This window comes from Musca autumnalis, unplaced genomic scaffold, assembly GCF_047663935.1.
Source record: "Musca autumnalis isolate F117 unplaced genomic scaffold, ASM4766393v1 scaffold_5, whole genome shotgun sequence".
In the NCBI taxonomy this organism is placed as follows: domain Eukaryota; kingdom Metazoa; phylum Arthropoda; class Insecta; order Diptera; family Muscidae; genus Musca; species Musca autumnalis.
In genome coordinates, this window is record NW_027412088.1 from 83,038,405 (window position 1) to 83,050,715 (window position 12,311).

A 12,311-nucleotide genomic window follows, 5' to 3' on the forward strand; every position below is an offset into this window, starting at 1 on the left:
TGGGTCAATAAATCTAATTTGTAAAGGAATTCAAAGGATTTTAAATTAAATTAAAATTAAAAAAACGACATACTCCGTTTCTCCCGCCGAAAGGTATGAACAGCTGATAAATTCCATCACAAGAAGTAATCGAGTAGTCGTTGAAATACCTGTTTATCGTGTGTACTCGATTGTTATCGATTGTCGATAAATAAAGAGAAGGAAAGTGAAAGAAAATATCTAATTTTTTGATTTTTCGTTTGCTTTGACAATAATGTACCCAAAACCCAAATTCTACAGAAATAAAGAAAAAAAGACATAAAACTTCTGGTTAAAGAAAAATGGAAAAATAAGGTTTATGGGCCGATTCCGTACAGCGAGGCGAGTCGTGTCGCGTTGCCAGTTGCAATTTTTCCATTACGTATGGCAAAAGTCGTACGACGACGTCAAATGAACTTTACGGCGACAACAAATTAGCTGTCGCCGTTCATTTTTACTAACGAATAAAAATAAAATAAAAAAATAAAAATAACTTGTTATCGACGATTATTTTTCTATCGCTGTACGTAAAGCATTTTTAAAATTTTGTCACAGAGACGATAGACGACGCGACATGACTCGCCTCGCTTTACGGAATCGGCCCATTAATCTCTAAAGATATGTGGCTTTGTCTTACGAAAATGAACTTTCGTGCGCATTCATGAATTCAAAAGTCGATTTACGTATCCCTAACTAAAACTGGTCAGTGAGTGTTGGTCAGTGTGTTGTGTGTTGTGTCTGTGCGTGCGAGTCCTTACAGGAAAATAACTAGGATTTGGAAAAATTAATTACTAATAAAGAGACTGATTACCTACCTGACTGAATAAAGTAATTTGATTATAAACAAAAACAAATAATTATATAAAAAATAAACAAGTTTGGATTTGTTACACGAAAACAAAAAATTTTGAGCGTCGGTTGTTTGCCACAAACGTTAAAAACAACAACAAGAAGTGCAAGAAAAATCCAGGTAAAAATTGCGCTGGGAAATTTTGATTTAGAAACTCAATTTTATCCCTTCTGTTTCCAATAGTTTAACTTGGTGTCACGGTTTTTAAAATTGAAGTGGTTTTTAAAGTGAAAAGAAAGAAAAACGGAAAATCTCTATGAGCTTGCGCAGCATTTATCCAAAGGAATGTCAAAAGATTCGACGCCACCAATCAATATGAATTTGCAACATCAGCAAGAAGATTTTGCAAAGAAGAAACAAGAAAGAGAACAAGAAATCCAGGCCATACAAGAAATGTTAAATAATATCACAAAATCAAAGTCGCCACAAGAAATAAAAATGGATGCAACAGTAGTCCAAAATAAGGAAACTGAAAACAAGACCAATGAAAAAAAGGAAAATGCTACCACAACGTTGCGCAGAAGCAGCACTGATTTACAATTGCAAAGGGCAGCAACAACAACAACCACTACAAAGACTAATATACAAAAATCCGTCGCTAGTGGTGGACGGCAGTCTCGCATAGATTCTGTTAGATCCCAAACTTCTGGTGGTGGCAACAAACCACGTTCCAAATCTCTACAGTTGCCGCCAGGCGGTAATAACAAAAACAACAATTCTCAAATGTCATCTACCAATAAGAAAACATATAACCCCGAAGAAGCAAGACGCTTTATGGAAATGCAAAAGAAGAAACGTAGATCTGAAGCTGCCCTACAACCAGAAGTCAAGGCAAATAAGGAGAAGGAGGAAATCAAGAAACGTTTGGAAGAATTGAAGAAAAATACCAAGAAATTGGTAAGCAAAAACTTGGATAAGAAGAAACAACAACCAACAACAAATCGTTCAAATCCTGTTGTGGAGAAAAATGAAATGAGATCTTCCCTGAAACAGGAGAAGGTCAAGGAAATCTCTAGTATAAAGGGATTATCTTTGGAGCTACAAAAACCAAAAGGTTATCAAAGCGATCGTTCCTCAAAGGAAACGAAAAAGCAAAGTGAGCCCGATAACACTGAAGCTAAAAGCCTAACTACACCCGGTTTCACCAAGCCTTGCTTTCCTTTGGCTGAAAATTACAAACGTATTGGCCTATTGAGAAAAACCGAAGATGAAAAAGATTATTCATTTAGTGCTTTGAAAAGCATTAACAACGATAAGGAAAACAGGGGATTGGAAGAACTAACATCTAAGCTAAGTTGTCACATTGAAAATAACATGCCGAAGGACATAGCGGTTAAGAAAGACGAAATGAAACAAAAATCCCAGGAACAGGATATGGATAATGTAACGGCTTTAGAAGTTCCCAAGAAAACGTTGCAAACAACACCAATGAAGAGTGTTACCAATGATGGGGAAGATTTAACTAAAAAAGGGGAAACAGTTGCCAAATCCCAAGATTTACCTTTTTTGTTACGGCCCACAACAGCCCAAGTCTATCCTTATAATTTCATTATGGCTGTACGCCGTAAACTAGAGGCCATATCACAATCTACTCCTGCGGTGCCAGAAAAACGTGAAAAGGTGTTGAAATATAGCCAGGCCACATCCACAGGAGATTTGTTGCCAGAATACAGGGAAAGTGATAAGAAAAGAAAACTATTCGATAATGAGGAGGAAAATGAGAGTAAGAAACGCAAAAGCCTGGAGGGCAAAGAGGCAGTTTTAACCACTAAAGCTACAAACCCTTTAGAGGTTGGAACAAAAACAGTTCTTACCATGTCATTGGAAAGTTTAAAATCCCCTCAACCTCAAACCTATACAATGGATACAGAAAAAGTGGCCACATCTCTAAACAAATCCTTTCATAGTTCCCAAGAGAAGTCGATGGATGCTGAGTTGGAGTTGTCGAGAAAAACAAAATCTAAATATAAATCAATGGAAAGCATTGTTTCCAACTACTCCACCACTTCCTTGCCTTTGGCCATATCAAATACCTTAACCGAAGTGTCATCCTTGCGCACGGAATCCAGACACACTTTTGGTTTGTCCCGAGCAAATTCCAAACAAAGTCACTTGAATACCGAAGATGAGGTTACCTCTATTTCGTCACAAATCTTTAGCAGTCCAGAAAAGAAATATTCTAAACAATATCAAAATGATTTTGAATTTGCTAAGCCAAGGCCAGTTAGTCCTTTGTCTTTGGAGAAGGTGGAGAACTTGAAAATAAAAAGTAAAACTACAAATAAAGAAGCCCACTTGACATCGGGATTGGAGGAGGATAGAGAGTTGCACTTCTCCCAGTTGTTGGATGACTTTAATCGTAGCTTGTCGCAGGTTATACAAGTCAATGAACAGCTAAAGTCTACTTTGGATAAGTCTTCACGTATCCTAAGTCCTCGTAGCCATGTTAGCAGCAAAAGTTCCAACAAGGAATCCACAGAGAGGCAGCAGCAATATTCCTCAGATTTTGAAAATTCCCCATCTACACCAGGCAAGGAGAAACTGAAATTGTCGCTGGAAAATACCAATGAAAAGTTGAAAAGCCGCAAAAGACAGCTGTTTGAAATGGCCAATAAGGTCAAACCTTTGTTGACATCCCCACCAAAGGACTCTTTAGAAAGTGAGGATATTTCAAATTCCCCAGATGCTCCTCTACCCCAGTTGGACTTAAATATGAAATTGGATTTGAAAAATATTTCTAGCAATCGAACCACAACCACAGATAATCAAGGTGATGAGGAGGATGAAAGCACCTTACAAGAAGGTGGACATGGTGGTTTTCATCAGGAAGTAGAAGAAAATCAGTCTGAAAGTGAGGAGTATGGAAAACGCCTTAGTATGATTGAAAACCTAAAAGAGAATCTTAAACAAACCATAAAAGAATCACAAAACAATCGGCGCACACACAATGTAGAGGATTCCACAACTTCAGCACGTAGCAAGAAATCAAACATGTCTGTCTACACATCTGAGGATGGTAGAGAAACTTTGGAGGAAGTTAAAGAAAAATCGACAACAAAAGAATCAGAAAGATTTGATAAAGATAACCAATTGAAGAAGAATCACACAGAAATCCACCTCGAAGATTGTAGGGATAAAGAAGATTTAATATTGAAATATACAAAATCGCTACAGGAAGAAAATAGCAATGAAGAAACCATAATTCTATACAAACGTAACAAATTTGTTAACCCCAAAGCAACCACCGCAAAGAGAGCATCGGAAACCGAGAGCTATGATTCTTCAACAAGTCAATCGAATGTGGAAGAGAAAACATCTTCCAAATATAGTCATCACTCGAAATCTCTAAGCCAACAAATTACACAAAATCACTCAATGGACTCAAAAATGGAAACTTACTCCATAACCTCAAAAAGCGAGGTTATGACCGGAAGAAATTCACAAAAATTGGATGAAAAGAATCAAAAACAAATCATTACCAATTCTTCAATATCGGAAGACTTACAACAGATACAAGAATTATCCAACAAAGATAATGAAAATGCTCCTCCTGCACCTCCACTGAAAACTAAAAATAAAAGTAAATCTCATTCAGATCATGCCACGAACTTTATTAATTGCCACATAAATCGTTCGCGTGGAGATTTTCAAGAACTCAATAGCAAAGAGGCAACTCTAAATGAAACACAATTCCATTTGGCCATACGTTCCTCACAAACTAGTTGCACGGATTTAACGCAAAGTGCTGATGATGAGGTAACCACCAGCACCACCACCGCCCCCAGTAGTATTAAATCTATTATGAAAAAACAGTCAAACAATTATTCTTCAAATCCACCCAGCTATAGTGCTGTTGCTGCTACCAAACAAAAGTCTCCAAAAGAACCCAATCCGACATGTATAACTCTACTATCACCATCCAAGTCGTCGAGGCGCATATCAATTGGCACAGAAATTATAAAATTCTTTCATCAATATGATCATGAAAGATCTGACGCTGGAATGCAACAACTTAATGACACCATGTCAGAATCTTCGCTAAATTATTCCAATGTTGGTTTGGTAAGTTTCCCGTTTGTAATTTTATTTTTGAATGTAATTAGTCTATTTAATTATTTAATGTTTTATTACAGTACGACAAACTTATCCAAAATGAAATGAATAAAACCCAATATTTAACAGCCCTTTTGAAAATGCGCGAAAAAGCTTTAATGGATCGCACCAAAGGTCAAATTGCCTGGCTAGAGGTCCAAAAGGCCCGTTACAAGGCTAAAGGCCTGTTGGGCAACATTGCTGCTATTAAAAAGAAACAACGTGGTATTCTATTGAAAATGGAAAAAGAACGTGAAGAAATTAAAAGGTAGGTGTATTTTTTTTTTATTAGATCAATACAAACTAATCAATCAGGTCATGTCTCAAATAATTACCTTCGTCCTAATAAGACAACACTAAATAATAATGTTTGTGTGTTTTTTGTACATTGTTCATTATTTTAACATGTATCACAAATCAATGAATCAATAGACATATATCTCAGTTAGTTTTGAGGTAGAGTGTTGGTGAATCACAGTCACCAAGTCCAGGTGTTCCAGGATTAAAAATAGTTTTTTTTTTTTTAAGTTCTGTAGAGTCCTAACTCCACTTAATACAATATTTTGGGAATTTAAACCTGTGTGCAATGATATCTCCCGTATAACTTGAATCTCGGATAAAACATTTTCCATAAATAAAATGCATTTTTCAAGCTCGAGGTCTAAGTTACTTAAACCACGAGCTAGAAAAATACATTTAATTTATTGGAAATAAAAAGGTCGAAAAAATCAGAAATAATAATAAAACATTTTCTTCAAGGTCAAAATCGTTGCTTAAAAAATTGTAAGATCGGATGGAAGCGATATTTTGGGATTATACTGAAACGTGGATCTGTATTTGTATGCTGGGATGTTTGTCATTGCCTAAGAAAAGCAATGAAATTATAAAACAAGTATACCCATTGCCTCTACGTTAGGTTAGGTTTGGGGATTTGTTGTCAATATATATTGACTACGCCACTCGGAGACCTTTCGGTCCATTGTGATCATCCATAAAAGAGGTTCAGTATTACCTGAAAAGACAAGAGAAGAGAAAAGAGAGAAGAATAAAGAAAAGAGAAGATGATGTTGTTTATGATTGTTGGTTCCGTGTTTGAGTAGAAGGTTAAGCTTGGAGGAAAGCATATTCCTGTTAATCTATATCGCTTTCGAGTTAACATTGGGCAACGACATAAAATATGCTCAATCGTCTCCGTTTCCTCCTCATCTTCACAGAGACTTCAATAGTCCACGCCATCATCCTGCCATTTGCCGCTAAAAGCTCGGATGTTGCAATGACCGGTAATGACTCCCGTCAATACCCTGATTTCTGACTTATTCAAACTTAAAAGTGAAGTTGTTCTCTTTGTTGATAGAGTCGGCCAAATGGCCATTGACACGTTGCACCTTGGTTCATTATGCCATAGTTCCTTGGCTTGTTCTTCAAAGAACGTCTCCACCTTCCGAAAAACGTGACATATGGGTGGTTTGATAGAATCAATGATAGCTTGACTTGTTGATTGAGATCCATGTCTTGCCAGTTCATCTGCCTTCTCGTTTCCCACAATGTCCGGACTCTAATCTGGGCCTAATTACGTGATTCGATGCGATCGAGAATTTGCTCGTGAATAAGTTTTCGACACGATAAAAAACGGCATAAGTCTCGATGGAAAACGTTCAAGCAATGTTATCGATTTTCTTGATAGTAACCGGTAATCAAACTATGAAAACCGCTGTGTCCTTCAAGCAACATTATGAAGGTAGACACCAAAAATGTTTTTATTTTAAAGCAAAAACTAAAAAACAAAATTATGAATAAGAAAATGTAAATATTTGTGGAATTTGTTGAACAATACATTGAATAATAATTTCGGAATGAAGTAGTGCTAAGAAAATAAGAAAATTATTTATGTATGTTTATACATCTAACCCAGTGGGAAAATTGGGAACATATTACATTGAAAATATATTTATTAACGCATTATAAGCAATACGTTCCAAAACGTATCCGTAAGAATCGAGAAAAGAATATAATTGGACAAAAAGTTAAATTATTAAATATATTATAGAAGATACGTTATGTAATATACCGTAAAGAATCGAACGAGTAATTCCACTTGACAAAAAATTCATATTAATTACTGTTAGGGTTCTACTGTAAACAATCAGAAATTAGGCATCATTGTTATTATACATACACACACACACACCCTTGCTACCCTCATGCTATACTCTTTCTCACTCAGTCAGTCTCTTTCAGTCATTCAGACAACACAGTCATTGTATTACACCACAAGTAGTAACACGCACATCAATTGTAACGTATTTTCAGTTTCCAGAATTAAACAGAATAAATCTTGCTTAAGTTTGTTAATTTATCAATAAGTCTTTTATTTATAACATAAAAGCACAACTAAATCTTTTACTCAAACGTAAGAGTACAACAACTGGCGACGAGGACGGTGAATAAGGAAATAAATTCTTTAATTTCAATTCATCTACGCAAAAATCAACTGCACATAAAATGTCAAGCGAGAACATTGTGAAATTACTAGCTGAACAGCAAGCGGCTATGAATCTTCAAACGCAGTTACTGCAACAATTAACAAATCTACTTCAAGCACAGAGTACTGGAAACACCAAAGATGCTACGAGTCCCAGCACTTCAAAAGCAGCATTAATGGAATCTCTTTCACATTCCATGACAGACTTCGTTTATGAACCGGAAAGCGGATTAATTTTTCAAGCGTGGTACAATCGCTACCAACATGTCTTCGAAAAAGAAGCCCAATCTCTGGACGATCATGACAAAGTTGCGTTACTCTGGAGAAAGATGTCAAACAGTGTTCACGAAAGATTCAGGAACTACGTTCTTCCAAAGAATCCAACAGAAATGAGTCTCAAAGACACCCTGGAGAAACTTAACAAACTATTTGGTAAGGTAGAAACTCAAGTGTCTCAACGCTACAAGTGTTTGCAAATGAAAAAACTTGACGGAGAAGACTATAAGGAATACGCCGGTAGAGTTAACTTACAGTGCGAACTCTTCAAGCTAAATGAAATGCAAGTGGATCAATTCAAGTGTCTAATCTATGTCTTGGGTTTACAATCAAGCAAAGACAATGACATTCGCTTACGTTTACTCAAATTGCTAGACGAAGCAAAGGACTCCACAACTCTAGACACTCTTGTAGATGAAACTCAACGACTCATGGATTTGAAAACAGACAATACATTGATCGAGCATCAATCGCAATCAATATGCGCAGTCAAGAAATCCGCCAAGAACAACAACAAGCATTCCCATAAAATTCCTAAAACGCCCTGCTGGTTATGCGGAGACATGCATTACTCAAAATACTGTCCATTTAAAAATCATAAATGTTCAAAGTGTCAGCAGACAGGTCACAAGGATAACTATTGCAAAAGCGCAAAACGAGGCAAGTCCACTACAGACAAAACTGCAGTCAAGTCGGACAAAACAAAATACAACGCCAACGCTGTATTCTCTTCAAAGCAACTCCAATTTCAACAATTGCGAAAATATACCACCGTGGAAATAAACAAGAAACAAGTCAAATTACAAATCGACACAGCATCCGATATTTCAATCATATCACGATCAACATGGGAATACATAGGTAAGCCTCACGTATACAAAACAAATGATACTGCGACAGACGTGAATTCCAACAGCATCAGCCTAATCGGAAAGTGTCAATGCAACATAACGGTATCAGACAAAACGCTAACTCTACAATGTTACGTCACGGAAATCGATAACTTAAACATAATGGGTATCGACTGGATACAAAGTTTTAACCTTTGGGACAAACCAATTTCAGCTTGGTGTCGCCAAATATCAAACGATGAATACATATCAAACCTGAGAAGCAAGTTCAAACCTGTTTTCGACAACAGCAGTCTTGGCCTTTGTACAAAAACCAAAGTGCATATTAAACTTCTTCCAGACGCAAAAGAAACATTCATTGCAAAACGCACAGTACCATATGCCGTGAGAACAGAAATAGAAACAGAGCTAGATAGACTTGAAAAAGCAAATATCATCACACCAGTCAATTCTTCAAAATTTGCAGCGCCAATAGTCGTGAGTAGAAGGAACGGAAAAATTAGAATTTGTGCAGACTATTCCACGGGTCTCAACAATTCAATTGAACCAAATCAGTATCCTCTGCCCACTCCTGAAGAAATTCTCTCAGATTGTCACGATTGTATGATATTTAGTCATTTGGATCTCTCTGACGCATATCTACAAGTAGAAGTCGACGATCAAAGCAAAGACTTGCTAACTATTAATACTCACAAAGGGTTATACAGATTTAATCGCCTCACTCCAGGTATAAAATCAGCACCAGGATCCTTCCAGCGAATCATGGATGAGCTATGCACAGGCATCCAAGGAGCACGAGCGTACATAGACGACATAGTCTTGGCAAGTAGATCTCTTCACGATCACAAAACTAATCTTAATTTGTTATTACAGAAAATTCAAGATTATGGTTTCAAACTCAAATTCGAAAAATGTCAATTTTTCAAACCATCAATCAAGTATCTAGGTCAAATCATAGATAAAAATGGCATACGACCTGATCCAGATAAAATTCTTGCAATACAGAATCTGAAGGTCCCTGAAAACATTTCAGAAGTACGATCTTTACTTGGCTCCATAAACCACTATGGAAAGTATGTCCACAACATGAGAAACATCCGAAAACCACTAGATGATCTCTTAAAAAAAGATCACAAATTCATTTGGACCAAAGAATGTCAACAATCTCTCAACGAATTCAAACGCATTCTAACATCGGATTTACTACTAACTCATTACAATCCAGCATTGCCAATTCACATTGCAGCGGACGCATCATCACATGGCATCGGAGCGGTAATATACCATACTTACCCAGACAACAGTGTCAAAGCCATTCATCACGTCTCAAGATCACTTACTCCAACGGAGCGAAATTACAGTCAAATCGAAAAAGAAGGACTAGCACTAGTTTTCGCCGTACAACGTTTCCACAAAATGATTTTCGGAAGAAAATTCACCCTACATACCGACCATAAGCCATTGCTCACCATATTTGGTTCCAAAAAAGGTATTCCGGTCTACACCGCGAACAGGTTACAACGTTGGGCTCTCATCCTTCTCACCTACGATTTCGATATAAAGTATACCAATACAAAGGATTTTGGACATGCAGACGTTCTGTCAAGATTGATAAGCGCACATGAAAAACCATCAGACGAGTACATCATAGCTTCAATCAACCTAGAAAACGACATAAGATATGACATCACAGACGCCGTATCAACACTGCCAGTTAGCTTCAAAATGATACAGGATGCAACCAAAAAGGATTCAACCTTACAAACAGTTTCAAACTACGTATACAACGGCTGGCCAGAAAACAAAAACAGCATAGATTCTTCAATTCTTCCATATTTCAACAGGCAAGATTCAATATCAATAACAGATGATTGTCTTATGTTCAATACGCGCATAATAGTACCCGAATGCTACAGAAAACAAATTCTCAAACAACTGCATCGCGGACACATAGGAACAGAAAGAAGCAAATCTATCGCACGCAGCTACGTATATTGGCCAAACATAGACAAGGACATAGAGACTTACGTCAAGAAATGCAACAATTGCCAACTCGCAGCAAAGAGTCCCATCAAAACCAACCTTTGTCCTTGGCCCACAACAACACGCGTTCTCGAACGTGTTCACATAGATTACGCAGGTCCTGTAAAAAGCATTTACTACCTCGTAATAGTGGATTCATATTCCAAATATCCCGTCATATATGAAACTTCATCAACCACGACCGCAGCAACATTAAGGTTACTAACAACTTATTGTTCACAGTTTGGAAATCCTGAACAAATCGTATCCGACAATGGAACACAATTTTCCTCAGCGGATTTTGAAAATTGGTGTTCTCAACGAGGAATCAAACATACACGAACAGTTCGATATCACCCAAGTTCCAATGGTCAAGCAGAAAGATTCGTCGATACTCTCAAACGATCTTTAAAAAAATCAGAGGGAAAGGAGACGGCATCTAATGCACTACAAACATTCTTAGAAGTGTATCGTTCAACACCGAACAAAAACTCACCTAATGAACTCTCTCCAGCGGAATCATTCCTAGGTCGAAAAATGAGAACAGTCTTCGATTTAATAACAAAGCCTCCACCAGCGAGCAGAGAGAGAAACATTCAAATGGAGAAACAATACAACCGGAAACATGGTACAAAACAACGAAATTTCATCACTGGAGATCTTGTCTACGCTAAACACTTCAAAGGTAATAAAAGCTACTGGGTTCCAGGTGAAATTATGAACAAAGTGGGAAATGTTACCTACAACACTCTCATTCAAGTGGATAAGAGACAAATTCTTGTGAGATCTCACGCAGATCAACTCAGACCAAGAGAAACCGATGAAAATGTACCTGCAGAGCAAAATGATAATCTTCCTCTTCAAATCCTACTAGAAGACTTCAACATTAGTCCACCAATGGAAGAAGATTTCACAACTCCACCATCATCACCGGTTATGCACCCACAACGCATCACTTCTCGAAGAAACCCTGTACAGCCAGTATCCCGGACCCCCGAGAAGTCTCAAAAAGGGAGATGTTAGGGTTCTACTGTAAACAATCAGAAATTAGGCATCATTGTTATTATACATACACACACACACACCCTTGCTACCCTCATGCTATACTCTTTCTCACTCAGTCAGTCTCTTTCAGTCATTCAGACAACACAGTCATTGTATTACACCACAAGTAGTAACACGCACATCAATTGTAACGTATTTTCAGTTTCCAGAATTAAACAGAATAAATCTTGCTTAAGTTTGTTAATTTATCAATAAGTCTTTTATTTATAACATAAAAGCACAACTAAATCTTTTACTCAAACGTAAGAGTACAACAATTACCTCTTACATTCCCACTGGATACGACAAGGGAATGCAATGTTTCTTTTTGTATTTTTTTTTTGTTTTTTGTTGTAATCCCGTTATCTGCCGACGCCTTTAAGTCGCAGCATAAATTTGCCAGTTTTGTTTGTGTCGTGTAACAATAAAGACGTAGTTTTGTAAAAAAATTTAATGAACTATTTTAATTTCTGTTTTTAATGACTGAATCTTCTTTTTTTTGTATTCTATGAATACTTTTTTAACTACATAAAATCCTTATATTTCTAAATATAAATAAAAAATGAATTAAAATTAATGGTTTTCTATTTTAATGCAATAAATTACTTAAGGCATACGGGGGAATAAATTATTTATAAAAAGAGAATACCCCTGCCAACATTTTTTCAATTTTTGG

The 12,311-nt window shown here is 36.8% G+C and overlaps 1 protein-coding gene across 1 annotated transcript in view; it reads left to right on the forward strand.

Moving 5' to 3' along the window:
* The first annotated feature begins 694 nt into the window (after nt 1-694).
* The window catches only part of LOC141387655 (uncharacterized), a 113,845-nt gene continuing 102,228 nt past the window's right edge, over nt 695-12,311 (forward strand). The window contains exons 1-3 of the mRNA XM_073957633.1: nt 695-988; nt 1,052-4,930; nt 5,002-5,228. Of these exons, the coding sequence (XP_073813734.1) occupies nt 1,154-4,930; nt 5,002-5,228 (4,004 nt within the window). The 5' untranslated portion in view covers nt 695-988; nt 1,052-1,153. The remainder of the gene's footprint in view (nt 989-1,051; nt 4,931-5,001; nt 5,229-12,311) is intronic.